Source organism: Schistocerca nitens, chromosome 7, assembly GCF_023898315.1.
Source record: "Schistocerca nitens isolate TAMUIC-IGC-003100 chromosome 7, iqSchNite1.1, whole genome shotgun sequence".
Classification (NCBI taxonomy): Eukaryota; Metazoa; Arthropoda; class Insecta; order Orthoptera; family Acrididae; genus Schistocerca; species Schistocerca nitens.
The window spans coordinates 150,066,798-150,084,719 of NC_064620.1; the positions used below are offsets into that span (position 1 = coordinate 150,066,798).

Genomic DNA, 17,922 nt, shown 5'->3' on the forward strand with positions numbered 1-17,922 from the left:
AAAAAGGCGCGATATCTACTATTCTAATATTAGTGTGCGTGGCGAAAATAAATTAAATTCAGCTGTCAGCAAACGACGACACAGTCCCCACACAAATATCAGTGCCTGACCTTTCTTTCCCAGAAATCTTGACCTTGGTGTTCCATTGAGGCCCTTCCCTTTCTGTTCTGTTAACGGCTTGTGTGAGTACCTCATTGTGGAATATTCAGATGTTCCATTCCATCCTGTTCCATTCTTTCAAAGGGGATTTGACCTTTAAGGAACTAGCAATGGTAGTAATAAAACGGAAAAATCAAAATTTATAAACGAAGTTCTTGACAAAGGTGGTATAGTGAACTTTCCACACTACTGAGAATCAAAAAAAAATACAAAAGTATCGTCCAATCATTAAAAAACGTCTAATTTATTTTTTTCGAAAAAATATACATCATACATGTCAATACATCGAACAATAATTATATGTTGCTTTGTTTTCGTGAGAAATTGCAAGCGTCCCATAACGACTTGGATATGTTGCCATTGAGTGCTCTTCTGTAAGAGAGGCTAGATACTGACAGCGAAATATGATTGATTTTACAATACCTGTGCAGAGCTGAGAGCTGATGCCTACACTTTGTATAAATGGGAATATAAGTTGATGGAACGGTTTTCATTAAATAGCTCTTTATTAAGCGAAAAAATCTGCTCTGTTGAAGGAGAAAAATACTATTGGTTAAGATGCTGTTTTCTTCGTATGGAAAATCAAACATAATTATAAGGTAAACAGGTTCTACGTATTCCCCAAAAAAATTTTGTTAGATGTGTTTATGTATACAGTATATAGTTTCGCTAACGAATAAATATCGAAGTTTTGAAATGTTGTTTCACTTCTATGCAATTTACAGGTGCCATACAAAATTGAGCAGTCACATCAGTTATGAAGTTTCATTTGATCATCAACAAAATTGATCCTTGTTAGTTCATTAACTCCGATACTATTCTCCGACGTTTTGTATCACAGATGGTATCTTATAATTTCAATTTCGCCTTTCGGTACTGGGCTAAGCAAATTGACATCGTTTACACGTTCCATCTAGTGTGAACCAACGCCTTACAGTTGAGTCGGCAAAATTGATCTCTGGCAGCCAGCTTTCAACGAACAAGTGCAGATGGTAAAGAGTGAAGACAGTGGCCGTCAGTAGAGCCCCGGCAACACTGAGGCGTTAGCATAGAGACATTAACAAAACTGTGTAACGTGATTGGTTGCAGTAGGTACGCGGAGCTGCTGCGTCCAGCCCACTGCAACTTTTTACTGCAATACACACACACACACACACACACACACACACACACACACATATATATATATATATATATATATATATATATATATATATATATATATATATATATATATATTCCTTTTTGGTCTGAACCATCCATTATTTGACGGACGGTAAAGTCTGTTGATAACGAGTGTTAAATCGTCCTTTATGCACAGTGTATGATTTTTTGTTGTTTGGCTGTTATAAAAAGTAAATAATTTTTCGATCTAGACGTTTGACCTCTTTATGGAATAACACTCGTAGGGAAAAAAATGAAAGTCCTCCTACAGCCTTGTCGATGTGTCCCGAGCGCAATTACCTTTGGCACACTGTGCGTGCGTTATCTTTGCAACACTTGGCATAGTAACTTTGATGAGCCCTTATCAAGATTAAGCCAAAGATATAGTTGTACCATATAAATATGTCACATGCCTAAAGGTGTAATAAACATTAAATTATTTGCCGATATGAGGGATGGCGTTCATCAAATAAGAAAAGCCTTTTTTTTTTTGCCCCCTAACCTGCCTGTGTATTATTCTCCCCTTTCTGCGCCTAATTACGTGTACCGAGCAAATAAAGTACACTTAATGTTGCCCAACATGAGAAGACAGCGTATTGTTTAAAGGTTTCGCCGGTTACCAGGAAACGTTAAAATGCTAGCGAAGCAAGTAGACAGTTGCAGGTTGGTGACGTACGTACAGGAAGTCAGAAACACACTGGCTTTACGGCTCGGTGGTAACAATGCCTATACAGGTCTTTCCGTAGTTAAACGCCGTACAACCGAGCTTGTGAAACACGTTAGGGCTCACGAAATGCTCTTACCGGTGCCTACCGTTACCTTTAGATTGACGTTTGTGTAAAGGTGATGAACTAGTAAAAATGTCGTTGCGAATTAGTTGGAATGAACTGTTCCCCACGAAATGGAGCGTAGTGATATTCATCGCGTACATGGTGTTGTTTATAAATCAAGGTTGGTGGTAAAATCAATATGAAATATGCTTTACCTGCAGATAAATCATTCTGGAATAAGCTGGCAGTCATTTATGCGTGAGGTGTGCGTGCTTGTGTGAATGAATGCTGTTTGTTTCTCTTGTTCTAACGAAGGCTGTGGCCGAAAGCTTATGTGTAAATGTCTTTTAATTGTGCCTGTCTGCAACTTAACGTGTCATCTTTTGTTAAAAATCCATCTTATTACTACTTTTTCAAGACTGTATACATTCTATTGAACTGCTCCTCTTAATTTCTTTGTTATCTGTGGCAGATTTACAATGTCACAGACAAACCGTAAGCTTTTTATTTCTTATCCGTGAACTTTTAATTCCTGCTCCAAATTTTTCTTTAGTTTGCTTCTTTGCTTGCTCAATATGCAGATTGATTAACGCCAGTGATAGGTTACAAGTTTGCGTCACTCCTAACTCAACCACTGTTTCCCTTTCATATCCTTCCACTCTTGAACTGCAGTCTGGTTCCTGTACAAGTTATAAATAACAATTTGCTCCCTTTATTTTATTCATTCTGTTTGTTGTTGTGGTCTTCAGTCCAGAGACTGGTTTGATGCAGCTCTCCATGCTACTCTATCCTGTGCAAGCCTCTTCATCTCCCAGTGCCTACTGCAACCTCCATGCTTCTGAATCTGTTTAGTGTATTCATCTCTTGGTCTCCCTCTACGATTTTTACCCTCCGCACTGCCCTCCAATACTAAATTTGTGATCCCTTGATGCGTCAGAATATGTCCTACCAACCAATCCCTTCTTCTAGTCAAGTTGTGCCACACATTTCTCTTCTCCCCAATTCTATTCAATAATTCCTCATTAGTTAGGTGACCTACCCACCTAATCTTCAGCATTCTTCTGTAACACCACATTTCAAAAGCTTCTATTCTCTTCTTGTGCAAACTATTTATTGTCCATGTTTCACTTCCGTACGTGGCTACACTCCATACAAATGCTTTCAGAAAAGACTTCCTGACGCTTAAATCTATACTTGACGTTAACAAATTTCTCTTCTTCAGAAACGCTTTCCTCGCCATTGTCAGTCTAAATTTTATATCCTCTCTACTTCGACCATCATCAGTTATTTTGCTCCCCAAATAGCAAAACTCCTTTACTACTTTAAGTGTCTCATTTCCTAATCTAATTCCCTCAGCATCACCTGACTTAATTTGACTACATTCCATTATCCTCATTTTGCTTTTGTTGATGTTCATCTTATATCCTCCTTTTAAGACATTGTCTATTCCGTTCAACTGCTCGTCCAAGTCCTTTGCTGTCTCTGACAGAATTACAATGTCATTGCCGAACCTCAAAAGTTTTTATTTCTTCTCTGTGGATTTTAATTCTTACTCCGAATTTTTCTTTTGTTTCCTTTACTGCTTGCTCAACATACAGATTGAATAACATCGGGGAGAGGCTACAACCCTGTCTCACTCCCTTCCCAACCACTGCTTCCCTTTCAAGTACTCGACTCTTATAACTGCCATCTGGTTTCTGTACAAATTGTAAACAGCCTTACGCTCCCTGCATTTTACCCCTGCCACCTTTAGAATTTGAAAGAGAGTATTCCAGTTAACATTGTCAAAGGCTTTCTCTAGGTCTACAAATGCCATAAACATAAGTTTGCCTTTCCTTAATGCTTCTTCTAAGATAAGTCGTAAGGTTAGTATTGCCTCACGTGTTACAACATTTCTACGGAATCGAAACTGATCTTCCCCGAGGTCGCCTCTACCAGGTTTTCCATTTGTCTGTAAAGATTTCGTGTTAGTATTTTGCAGCCGTGCCTTATTAAACTGATAGATTGGTAATTTTCACATCTGTCAACCCCTGCTTTTTTTGGGATTGGAATTATTATATTCTTCTTGAAGTCTGAGGGTATTTCGCCTGTCTCCTACCTCTTGCTCACCAGATGGTAGAGTTTTGTCAGGGCTGGCTCTCCCAAGGCTATCAGCAGCTCTAATGGAATGCTGTGTACTCCCGGGGCCTTGTTTCGACTTAGGTCTTTCAGTGCTCTGTCAAACTCTTCACGCAGTATCATATCTCCCATTTCATCTTCATCTACATCCTCTTCCATTTCCATAATATTGTCCTCAAGAACATCGCCCTTGTATAGACCCTCTATACTCCTTCCACCTTCCTGCTTTCCCTTCTTTGCTTAGAACTAGGTTTCCATCTGAGCTCTTGATATTCATGCAAGTGGTTCTCTTTTCTCCAAAGGTCTCTTTAATTTTCCTGTAGGCGGTATCTATCTTACCCCATAGTCATATAAGCCTCTAGATCCTTACATTTGTCCTCTAGCCATTCCTGCTTAGCCATTTCCACTTCCTGTCTATCTCATTTTTGAGACATTTGTATTCATTTTTGCCTGCTTCATTTACTGCATTTTTGTATTTTCTCCTTTCATCTATTAAATTCAGTATCTCTTCTGTTACGCAAGGAATTCTGTTAGCCCTCGTCTTTTTCCCTACTTGATCCTCTGCTGCCTTCACTATTTCATCTCTCAAAGCTACCCATTCTTCTTCTACTGTATTTCTTTCACCCATTCTTGTCAGTCGTTCCCTAATGATCTTCCTCAAACTCTCTACAACCTCTAGTTCTGTCAGTTTATCCAGGTCCCATCTCCTTGCATTCCCAATTTTTTTGCAGTTTCTTTTGTTTTAATCTACAGTTCATAACCAATAGATTGTGGCCAGAGTCCACATCTGCCCCTGGAAATGTCTTACAGTTTAAAACCTGGTTCCTGAATATCTGTCTGACCATTATATAATCTATCTGAAACCTGTCAGTATCTCCGGGCTTCTTCCATGTATACAACCTTCTTTTATGATTCTTGAGCCAAGTGTTAGCTATTGTAAGTTATGCTCTGTGAAAAATTCTACCGGGCGACTTCCTCTTGCATTCCTCACCCCCATTCCATATTCACCTACTACGTTTCCTTATCTTCCTTTTCCTACTATCGAATTCCAGTCACCCATGACTATTAAATTTTCATCTCCCTTCACTATCTGAGTAATTTCTTTTATCTCATCATACATTTCATCAATCTCTTCATCATCTGTGGAGCTAGTCAGCTTATAGACTTTTACTATTGTGATATACATGTGTTTCGTATCTATCTTGCTACCTTCAGAATTTCAGTGAGTGTATTCCAATCAATGCCGTGAAAATATTCTGTTTCGTCTGTGGCGTACATCTTACAAGGATATCGACAATTTTGAGTGTCGTTGTCTTCTTCAGGTGCGGTGTGTCAACTTGGGTATTTCAGTGCTGTGTCAGATTCCTCACACAGTATTGTATCTCCCATATCATCATCATCGTCATCTACTTCCTCGTCTCTCTCTCTAACATTTGTCTTCAAGTTATAGTTTCCTTTGTATATGCCTACTTTTTTTTTCCATCCTCCTTTCAGCCATCCCTTCTTTGTGTAGTACATGCTTGCTATCTGAGCTCTTAACGTATATATAGCTGGTTCTCTTTTTTTCCAAATGCCTTTTGTTTCCCCATATACAGCCCCTTTTTTCCTGTAGTCATGCATGCTTCTATAGTCTTGCATTTGTCCTCTGCCCATACTGTTTAGTAATTTTGCTCTTTCTGCCAATAAAATTTTTAAGCTTCTGTACCCTATTTCCATTAGCGTGTTGCATTTTTGTATTTTCTCCTTTTGTCTGTTAAATTTGGTTTCTTGTGTGTTACCCAAAGATTTCTCCTGGGCCTTGTCTTTTTGCCTATTTCATCTTCTGACTTCAGCATTTCTCCAGTTTCAATCAGATGTTGTCTATGCTCCTTTTGAAACTCTCACAATCAATGACTCTTCCAGTTTGTCCAAGTCCTATCTGCTTACTCCTAGGTATTTGCGATTGTTACCATTTCTGGTCATTTTAATACCCATAATGTATTTGAACACACAGGTATCTCTATCTAATTTACATACAATAATGTTCCATTTATTTACATTCAGTGCCAGTCTCTACATTGATCATTGATCATGTGCAGGTCATCCTCCATTTTGATATAGTGTTTTGCCATTGCAACTTCCCTGTTGACAACAGCATTATCTGCATGCAGCCTCACAGAACTTCTGACATTATTCAGTAGATCATTTAAGCAGATTCTAAACAGCAATGGTTGGGGGGGTTTCTGTCTGTTGATTTTGTCCTGTTAAGAATGCTATGTTGTGTTTAATATTCTGTGAAACCTGAATCCAATCACAAATTATGACCAATAATTGGTAAGGTCATACTCTGTTCATTAAACAACAGTGCAGACCTGTATGGAGTGGCTACCAAAGTCAAAGTGCATGGCTTCAACTTGGGCAAGAGCATTTACGGTTCTTTGAATTCCTCTGGCCAACAAAGCAAGCTGTGATTTGCAAGATATCTCAGTAGGGAATATGTGTTGATTTTCAGTGAGGAGATGTTCATTCACCAAAAAGATCATAATGTGTTAGCATGAAACACATTATGTAATTGTACAACATATTGATGTCATTAATACAGGACTACAATTATGTACATCTGTCTGATGACACCTATTGAAAACTGGATTGACCTATGCTTTTTTTCCTTACCTGATACTATTCTATTTCACTGCTCTATCTGCTAACGTGGGGGGGGGGGGGGGGGGGGAGGACTGCTGCTAGAGGCGAAGCAACTTCTTTCATGTGTTCTCTGTAGAATTCAACAGATATCTCATTTCTCAATATCTGCCACTTTGGCTTTCATGCAGTGATTGAATGAAGAAACCTATGGTCTTCTGTAGTGAAACTGGCGGTTCAATTCTCTGTTGTGTCTTTCAATTTATCAATTTATGTTTTCATTAAGTTCCCTAAATTACATAAGGCAAATGATGGGATGGTTCCTTTGAAAAAGACGTAGCCAGTTTCCTTTCCCAGCCTTCTCAAATCCCCCTTGTCCCGTAAAGGGCCAGAGAAGATATATGTTATAGTTGCTTCAAGCATCTGTCACTACCAAACACTTAATGATCTTAATGATTTTTCTTTTACAATTCTGTGGTAACACTTCACAACTGCACAGGCCTGCATTAGCAACCTCGGCTACGGAGATGGGTGAAGCATCAAGTGATGGTTCGTCTATTAAGTGATGGTTCGTCTTACAGGGAACCCTACATTTCATCGAGTCCTACCAGTGATGATTCCTGACTAGTTAGTGGTTGGAAAGGTGCATTCGTAAGAGTGGTATAAACCACTTGGCAGGGAAAGTGACCTAGACAACAGTGCAGGGACTGTTAATTAAAGATACTGTAGCAGCTGTGCTGGTATCGAAGAAGTTCTTATGGTTGTCTGAGGAGATGTGCGAGTTGGATGCCTCTAATTTCATAGACTAGATTTAGGCAATTGTAGCCCTTATGGAGAAAGTAGCATTACAGGCCAGAACAGCTCTTTAACATTATGCCACATAGTACAAAAAAACACAAGTTACTAGTACTAAAGTATGCAGCCAACTAACGGAAAATGGTTTCAGTTTCATATAGTAACGAGAAAAACTGTTATGAAGACTATCTAAAGTTCACTGGAACTTGTTCTTTCTAGATTTTCTGTTAGATTTTACTTATTCAAGAATCTAGAATTTTGTTGGTGTCTAGCCATTGGATACATTCTACAGCAAAAAAATTGAGGGGCATATGTTGAGCACTTATCAGACCCCATAATAGAGGGAAACATTCCACGTAGGAAAAATATATCTAAAAATAAAGATGATGTGACTTACCGAACGAAAGTGCTGGCATGTCGACAGACACACAAACATACACACGAAATTCAAGCTTTCGCAACAAACTGTTGCTTCATCGGGAAAGAGGAAAGGAGAGGGAAATACGAAAGGATGTGGGTTTTAAGGGAGGGGGTAAGGAGTCATTTCAATCCCGGGAGTGGAAAGACTTACCTTGGGGGAAAAAAGGACAGGTATACACTCACACTCTCTCTCTCTCTCTCTCTCTCTCTCTCTCTCTCACACACACACACACACACACACACACACACACACACACACACACATCCATCCTCACATACACAGACACAAGCAGACACAGACACTCACTGATCCTACAAAATATCCTCATCCATCCCTACACAGCTCCTGCTCCCAACCTCCTGCCTTATGGTTCATATCCCTGTAACCTACCTCCAGTACAGTCACAAGTGTCACCTATACCTTCAAAAGAAGGGCTGCCTGTGAAACCAGTCATGTGATCTACAAGCTCAGCTGGATTCACTGTGCTGCATTCTATGTTGGCATGACAACCAATAAGCTGTCTGTTCACATGAATGGCCTTTGACAATCTGTGGCCAAGAAACAAGTGGACTACCCCATTGCTGAGCACGCCACCCAACACAGTGTTCTTCATTTCAATGACTGCTTCACATGCTGTGCCAGATCCTTCCCGCCAACAGCAGCTTTTCTGAATTGCTCCCTGCAATATATCCTATGTTCTTGTAACCTTCCTGGCCTCAACTTTTGTCAATTTTTGTCTTTACACTCTAGCCCTTTCCCTGTTCCCATTTGAGCACTACACAGTCCTCTGTTCCACCAATGCAACCACAGTCTTTTTATCCCTCTCCTTTTGTGCTAAGCCTTCCCCGCCCTCTATCTAACCTTCCGACTGCCCCTAGCTGCCCTACCCTCTGTCCACCTTGTCTTTTTATGCTACTATGCAGCACTTTACCGTCTCCCACCCCTACCCCACTACCCCTCCCCTCCCCTCTCCAGCCTCCCTGCCACCCAGTTGTGCCTCCCATTATGTAGTGCTGCTTGATATGTGGCATCAGCAGCCAGAGACTGTGGCCATGTGTGTGTGAGTTGCATTTGCGTGTGTGGTTTTTTAAATCTCTGAGGAAGGCCTTGTTGGCTGAAAGCTCATTTTCTGACAGTCTCTTTGTTGTGCCTACCTGAAACTCAGCATCCCCGCTATATAGTGAGTAGAAATTATACCTTTCGTAATATTGTTGCGTTCCATGTGGGATTTTCTATTATAAAGTATGATATATAGACAAAAATAAAGTAAATAAAATTAATGCTGCACTAGAATGCTCAACGACTGATAACAGTCTGATGTTCCTGGCATGGAATTATTCTACTTCTTTCCAGTTCTTACACACCGTAGGTCGTGTGCTATCTATCGCTGTAACTATGACAGTGTAGTTGTCCCCGTATCTCCCAGATTTAGACTCACATTCTGGAGGCGTGTAGTCAAACCCTCATCCAGCCGACTAATGTTGAATTTGCAGTGGCTTTTCTAATGCATGTAAGGGAAATGCTGGAATCATTCCTCTGAAAAATTACAATGCTAATTTCCTTCCCTATCCGTTTGTAGTCTGAAGCTAAGCCTGTCTATATTATGACCTTGTCAGTGTTTGGGTGTAAAGCCCTAACCTTCCCTTCTCCTGAAAAGCTGCATTAAATTTCGTGTCCCAACCTTACTCAGTTTTAGCTTGGCTTCATATGTAATTCTTTCTTATTTACAGTATCCTGTTTCCATTGTTCCTGATGAATAAATCACTGAATTGCTTCAAAAGTCTTTCCTTTGATATTTGTCTGTTGTCAAACCTGTTTCATTTTTGTTTCCCTTTCACTGTATGTTAAGTAGATACTTGTCTTCTGTCTCAAATTGTAGTGTTTTCCATATAAACAACATCTGCTGTCCTGTAGTCCGGAATAGTTTCCTGTCCTGAGATAAGATTTTCAGAACACTGATAGTCAACATAATGCAGTAAAGTGGCAGCTCACATATCTCCAATAATCTGGCAAATATTGATCACAATATACCTTTTTCATAAATTGCTGATTTCATAATATCTGCAAATAAAAGAAAAAAACCATTTATGCACATTGGTAGGGTAACATCTAAAATAGAAATTTAATCACATAAAAATTATATTTTTTTATACCAACTTGTCATTGTGCAGAAGTCTATGCCAATCCATTATGGCTGTCCAATGGTCTTTGTAATACTATATTTTATATATGGAAATCGTCCTTCAGTTGTCAGATGACTTTAACATTTGGTTTCTCTTGATGTATTGTTCTTTTTACCTTCATATGCAACTGTTCCTGATAGCAACTTTATCTTTGTTGTAGGGATACTTGTCACAGCATCACAAAGTTCAACTAGTACATACAGCTATAACACAGTGACTGTTGTGCTGCTCACAGAGGTGGTAAAGTTGGTGGTCTCTGTCTCCATTTACTGCAAAGAGTAAGTTATACATGTATTGTGTTACTTAACTTCCATTGGTACTTCTGTGCTCTGATGAAATCATTTTAAGAACATAATGGGCATGACATGCATGTTCATGACCTCATGCTTACCATCTCTCCTTAACCATTTGTTTTTAACCCTAACACAGTGTAGATTTCCTGTTGCAGTGGCATGTCAAAATATGAAAACTTAAGTGTGATGCAGCATAAAGTAGTTACCCCTTGCCAAATAAATCTTCTCCAACTATAGACTTTTAAAGAAAATGACAGTCCTGCATTTAGTTGCTCTGATACTTGTATCAAATATTTGATTGTGAATGACTAAAAAATAATAAATTATATTATACTAGTCACTGGCTGGTCCTTCTCATGACTAATTTCTCAAAGAATTGGAAAATCTAATATATTGCATATGGGCCTAATTGAAGACTGTAGTGCACAGAGAAATATGGAATGGGTCTTCATGCAGCAGTCTCAGCGCTGTGATGCCTGCTGAGGAGCTACTTGAGTGCGAAGTAGCACCTACAAGGTCTAGAAAGCTGACAATGACGAGGAGTGCAGTGTGGTGACCCCACACCTCTGTATATTGCTTCAGTGATGCCATTGGCAGAGGATGAACTGCAATCAGTCAGTTCTGGATGGCCCAAGTGGGCCAGAATGTGGAGCTTTGCTTTTATGCAGCAGTGACAGTCAAATGGCTAATGTTGAGGCTATGTAGATTTACTGAACATTCCAGCAGGCCGCTGTCCGTAGTGACAAAAAATACAAGGTAAACATTCATTATTGGAATCTTTGAACAGGAAGCAGATGATGGTTGGAGCCACCCCTACTATCACAAAAGTCTTTGCTTCTGTCAACAATTGATAAGGCTAAATAAGAAAGTATATGTGATAAAGTAGAAATACTAACTTCAGTTTTTCATTCAGGACAAAAGACAAAAAATAATTCTTAAAAGTATTGATTACATTCATGTGCTTCATCTTCATCGGTTCTAGACCCACTTTTGTCTTATTTTTGTTAGTAACAAACATGCTATGAACACCTAACTCATAAATCCACCATTTTTACAGATACTACCATTGGTGTGATTGAGTAATGAATGATGCAATGAGAATTTTGAAGAGAATGTAAGCAGTGTTCTTACTGAGGTGGTAAAATTATAGTTTCAGCTAATTTTCACTAAACTTCTGTAAAACTTTGTGCTCATTTCCATACACATTTCTAAAATGGAAAACTGGTAAATAGGGACTATAAAATGTTGAATTGCTAAAAAAAAATTCTTTGTACACAGACTGAGTCAGTCTTATCACATTCTCCACATCTCTACAAGTGATCTGCTTGCAGACAATGAGGATGATGCTACTATGAGGGCAAATCAAATGAAAACTCAAAGTGTTTAATAATAATAAAGATAAAAAAAATGGTGCCAGTTGCCTTTAAGTCAGTATGCGTGTTCCTAATTGTGTGCCATATGTTTACTAAGTGTCAGCATTGTACAAATGCACAAACACCATCACAGGAGCGGTGCATAGATGGCCTGCCTGCTGATACTAGGGAGGAAGTGTGTGCTGTCTGTAGGTGCTTCCAACTGCACCTAGCTGCCATACCCTCTCCCCAGCTTGTCCCTGTATGCTCACACAAGCAGCAGTTTACCATCCTCACCCTGCTATCCCTCCCCCCCCCCCCCCCTCCCTGCCCCAATCCCCTCCATACCACCACCATCTCGTTTAAGACTGTGTGTGTGTGTGTGTGTGTGTGTGTGTGTGTGTTTTTTGTCCATTCAGATGAACACCTATTTGGCTGAAAGCTTCATTCGACAGTTTTTTGTTGCACATGTCTGCGACTCGGCATCTCCGCTATATGGTGAGTAGCAACTATCTTTTTCACAATGTTATCATTAATGTAAATAAATGTATGGGTGATGCCTTTTGAATCAACATGCCTGAATTCCTCTCCTATCCCACCTAATTTGAGCTCATGATCCCTCTCTAATGACCATGTCTCCTTCCTTCCAAATTCTTTGGCAGATCTCTTTTTCTGGTACTGTTGATGTGTTCTTAAATTAGTCAGTAAAATCCTTTTTGTAACTGTACTGAAGATGTATAACACCACAATTTTAAACCAAGCTGCTGACAATTTTATCTGTATATTTCTTGCCCAAGTTCTGTTCAAATATTTGATGTTACTAATGTTATACTTCTATTTTATTTTAAATATGTGTTTATCTTCATGCAGTGCATGGATTGAACAAGATGATATAAACACCCACCCAATAGGACACAGGACCAGTGTTAATAACCAAAATAATGTAATCTCTCATAACATTCAAAGCATTTAAATTCTTAAGCCATCAGTGGGATGTGATACCCTCATTTATTAATAAACTGTTCAAATTCATTGAGAGATGCTGAAAGGGGGGCAAGGAAGGAGGGGGCCAAGGATCCTTAATTGTTGTTCCATTATTTCCACTGGTTGACAATCCAGGATTTATGCATTTGACACCATCTCCCTCTCCCTCTCTATAATAACTCTGTAATAAAACAAGGATTTGTCCAAAAGCTAGTGAGGTTCTGTCTTCTTTATGTGCATTTTGAGAAGTTCTGTTCAGTGAGCTGTTACCCAAAATTAAATATGAAATATAGGTTGAGAATCAATGTAAAAATATGCAACAGTAACATAGACCTATGTTATGCATTTTCTGTTGGATCTCGTAATACTTAGATAATACAGGTTTGCAAGTCAAAATAACCCAAAAATCTGAAGGAAAAGTAAGTATCTGTTGGGGTGAAAAGCAAAAGGCTATTCATTAATATTTCTTGAGGAATAGGTAGTGATGTGAACAATTTCTTACATTGACATTTAGGAATAACTACAATATTAGGAAAAGGATAGATTTCTACTAATGTAACAATCAATGACAACTCCAGGTTGTTGAAATATCAACAATATTAAGAAAGGAGTAGATTGCTACTCACTGTGAAGATGGCATGTTGAGTTGCAGTCAGCCACAATGAAAAGGCCGTCTGGTCTGTGTTGCCAGTGATGGTAGCTGTGTGTGTGTGTGTGTGTGTGTGTGTGTGTGTGTTTCCTTTTCTGAAGGAGGTTTTGGCTGAAATAACAGTCTTTTCAATGTGCCTGTCGGCAACTCAACTTGCCATCTTTATGGTGAGTAGCAATTATTCCTTTCCTAATATTATTGATATTCCAACCTGGAGTTTCCATAGTTTGACATTTAGGAATAATCTTCACATATTCTTGACCTTTTTAATAGTGGATTATGTTTTGTTTTCTAGCAATGCAGTGTCTTCCCTGCTTCATGAGACAAAGTTACACATTAGAGGTAAGTGAACTCACCTAATCAGGATGAAGAAGCAATAGTTGTTGTGAAAAATCAGAAAAGGACAGTCAAAACTGATAGTTCATACCATAAGCATCTGCAGATGGTAAACACATTACGTACAGAGTTTTTTTTTTTTTTTAAATTTGGAAAAACTAAATATTTAAAAAAAAGACATATCGTATGATAAAAATGAAAGTTAATATTTTCAAGGGGGACTTCTGTCTTTGCTAAAACTGTTCCGGCCCCACCCACTGATCATGGGTAGTCAGCTTTTTATTTTTGAGTGGGAATCCCCCAGTTTGATCACAAATTCAGGTAATATGCCAAAAATACCTATAGTTTACCACAAACATTTTTTTTTTTTTTTTTTCATTTGTGGTAGATGATGCTGTAACTGACAAAGTTCAATTTTTTGTGGTTTTTGCAATTAAGAACTGAGTCATTTGATATGACATTACATTTTCAGTGAAAATGTAAACTTTTTTGTACTAAATAGTTGATATTATCATTAAAATTTTAATTTAGTTCCAAAAATTTGATTAAAAGAAAACTTTTATGTTTAGGCATTTAAAAGTCTGGCAAATAAGCTTCTTTTAATGTAACATAGTTTACAGTTCCCTTTGGGGCTGATTTGAGTGAGTCTATACACCACCAGGTTGCTTGACTTCAATGAGTTCCCTTAAATCTGACCATCAGGGCGACTGATTTTGGTGTATTCTTCCATTCAACCGCCACGCTGATTGCAGTGCAATCTGCCACAAATGGAAAAAAAATGTTTCAGATAAACTGCAGATATTTTTTGGTGTAGAATTCAAATCTGCAATAAAAAGACTGAAAGTTACCATGTGAAAATGAGACATTGACTCTTCCATAGGGTGGATTAGGGAGAGGCCAGTTTCAGCACAGTCAGAAGTCTCATATAAAAATACTAAATCTTCATGTGGAACATTCTTTTTGTACAATGCATATTTTTTGAGATGTTTAATTGTTCTAATTTAAAACAAACACCTTGTACCTACAAAACATGATGAAATCACAAGCTTTCACAATCAGAGCTTCTTTTTCGTTTAATTATAGAAAGGAACTGTTGACTGTGGTGGAGGACTTGAAATGTTCCTTCTGTCTCTCACTTTGAGCTTCAGTGCTTGTGTGACACAGTGTGAAGTCCCCCGTTGTCGGAATCTGCGCACTCTTAATAATGTGTGGGACACTAGATGGATTACGTGATACTTTGTTTTGCAGATTTATTCAAAAACATTTATTGATGGGCCCGGATTAATCATCTAAATCGGTGTAAATAAGGGTCACCACCTGTGCTTTGACTTGGGAGGAGACAGGACTGAAATTGTCACTACTTCCAAACCAGTGATAGAATACATTGCAGCACTCTACCTACTTTCAGAAAGTTTCTGAGAGCTGATCACTAAACTAGAAAATGTACACTGCTGACAGTTTATGCACTGTTTCCAGACAGTTTCCAGCAACTGCTAGTGATAATCGCCTTCAAAAGCAACACAGCATAATAGTTCAACACCAAAATGGGAAAAGACAGTCAAAATCATTACATTTCAAGTTGCCACCAGAATAAAAGGACTGGATTGGCCTTAAGTAGACCCCACTAAGCCCGCCTTGTTGACTGAACACTGACATCCTGCTAGCTGGTGACTCCACCCATTGCTGTGAAGCCTCTTCGTACAAAGTTGAACACTGTCACCAAACTGCAGCACTTACCAAACCGGAATATAGGGCAGAATTCTATGTTGCACATGGGCTGCACTTGTGAACTCTTTCTGGCTGAACAACTTTATTGCTCACTGGCGTTCACTCATTTCTGATTTCATACATGCAATAGAGGTCTGCAAATAGGGCATTTTACTCTCTCCAGCCAATTGCACGTGACTTCCCGAAGTACATATGGTTGAAGCAGATGGGCTGTGGGAAGGGTAGAGGCTGCCTGGTCCAGCGCATTCTCTATGCTGCTGTTGTGACTGTTTTAGTCATAACTCTGTGTGTCTGTAGGCTGGTGCTGACATACTCCCACCAGCTGATGGAACTACTGTCAGATCAGTTTGGTTATGCTGCTGACGTAAATTCGTAGATGGTAGTGCCTAATCGTGACATCAATGTGATCCCCAAGAGAAAATAACCTGATTTATGAAATAACAAATATTTGGAAACAGTTTGAATTTCACAGAAAAACTATGTAACTACCAACTTTTGTAATGATGGTCACTCTTGCAATGAAAAAATCACATTGGTGTTTTTTAAAACACCATCTGCATTATTTATTCAAGTGTACATAGCTGAACTTGACAGTCTAAGAAATTAGAAATCTAACCAGAACAAAATTTTCTCAAAATTATTCCCTGTTGGTGTAATTACACTGAACTGGATAGTCTGGATTAAGTTTGCTTCATACATCCAATGTAAGGTTCCCTGCTGTACTGAAATTTCTTTTACTGGAAATCAAAACATTCCTTTTTTCAAATTTGATAGCTTGGGGAAGAGACTATGGTTGTGCTTTCACCTCTCGAGCAGATCAGCAGTATCCATTCAGGTTAAATACAAGTCAACATCATTGATAGATTGAGTTTGACATAGGCCACAGTCTAGTTACTCTGAAAAAGAGACTTAATTTTTTTGGATGCTGAGTGCAGCTGGCATTATGTCAGTGAGTCTAAATAAATGTTTACATATATCACATAAACAGAGTAAGATGTTACAGCCATGTTATAATTATGTTCTATTTCCTCACATATTTAATGACTGTATTTAATGTCTAATCTCTATTAGAACCAGACATCAGTTCCAGTAATTGGAAGGGCAACCACAGAAGTGTTACTATTCTCTGTAACATCCGAATTTTAACTGTCTCACCTGTGAGACAAAGACAGCAATTTTTTCGTTATTGGATGATGATACGACAGTTGTACTGTACTGCAAAAATAACAGTCCCACTGAATCTGACATTTTGCAGTTGAATGCAGTTTTTGTCACTGGTTACGCAGCATGTATTAATCCAGAAAACTTGATCTACATTAAATTAAACATACCTCTGTGTCTTCAAGCCCTGTGCCCTGTATTACAATGACTTTTTAGTTTGTGCACAAATAATAATAATAATAATAATGAACTGTTGGGAACTTCTCGCCTTCCAGCACTCCTCATTGTAACTTTCAGTGGCTCTAAAAATTCCATGAGTTATTTTGCAGTATTGTTGTAGCTAGTAAGTTTTTGAGAGATGCCTCTCTCCGGAAGCATTTCCATGATTTTATCATATTTACTAACTACAGACTGTTGCATTATAAATAAGCTTTTCACCCTGCTCTTCATTTGTTGCTTAAAGTATGTCTGCATTGAATTCAGGTCACCAGTTTAGTTCATGAAATTGACAGCATCTGTGGCAGCATAAGTCCTGGAATAAACCACTGCAAACTCATTTATCAAATAATCATCATTGAACATGCATTTCAGGACTGTGTTCAAAATGTGTGTAATGCATGTATAATGCTGAAAGGATTGCAATGCCTTGCATATATTAGCATCTTGGTCAGTGACAATGAAACCTCACTGAGGTGCTGGTGATTTATTCCTAGCACTGTGAATAATGTTTCCCCAATGTAGATCGAAATAAATTCTTCAGATTTTTCTCTTCTCAGAAAAGTGAATTGTCACCAGTATAGTATTTCACAGTGCCTAATTTTGAAAAACAAAATTCCCAGTAGTAGATAAATAACACATTTTCCAATATGTATCAGTCCGTATATCTGTTATACATCCGCATGCATTCACACCCATGACCTGGAAAAGCTGTGTATCATACTTGCCTGTATTTCATCAGCTTGTCTTTCAGTGTTTCTTGCTACTGTTGCAGGATGAGGAGAAGTGGTAGAGACGTCTGTATGTCCCAATTCTGAACTGATGCTTACCAACTTCTGAAATAAATCACAAAATCCTACACCGAATATTACTGTAAATGAACATTTCTGTAAACCTTTTTAGTTACTTCAGCTTTCACTCAAAATAGTAATGCTTCAGAACTTACACTTTGTCGTGTTCTGCACACATGTGCC

The 17,922-nt window shown here is 38.5% G+C and overlaps 1 protein-coding gene across 1 annotated transcript in view; it reads left to right on the forward strand.

Annotated features, from left to right (window-relative positions):
• Positions 1 to 1,910: 1,910 nt before the first annotated feature.
• LOC126194947 (UDP-galactose transporter senju) overlaps positions 1,911 to 17,922 on the forward strand; it is an 86,435-nt gene continuing 70,423 nt past the window's right edge. The window contains exons 1-3 of the mRNA XM_049933335.1: positions 1,911 to 2,274; positions 10,390 to 10,507; positions 13,803 to 13,849. Coding sequence (XP_049789292.1) covers positions 2,184 to 2,274; positions 10,390 to 10,507; positions 13,803 to 13,849 — 256 coding nt within the window. The 5' untranslated portion in view covers positions 1,911 to 2,183. The remainder of the gene's footprint in view (positions 2,275 to 10,389; positions 10,508 to 13,802; positions 13,850 to 17,922) is intronic.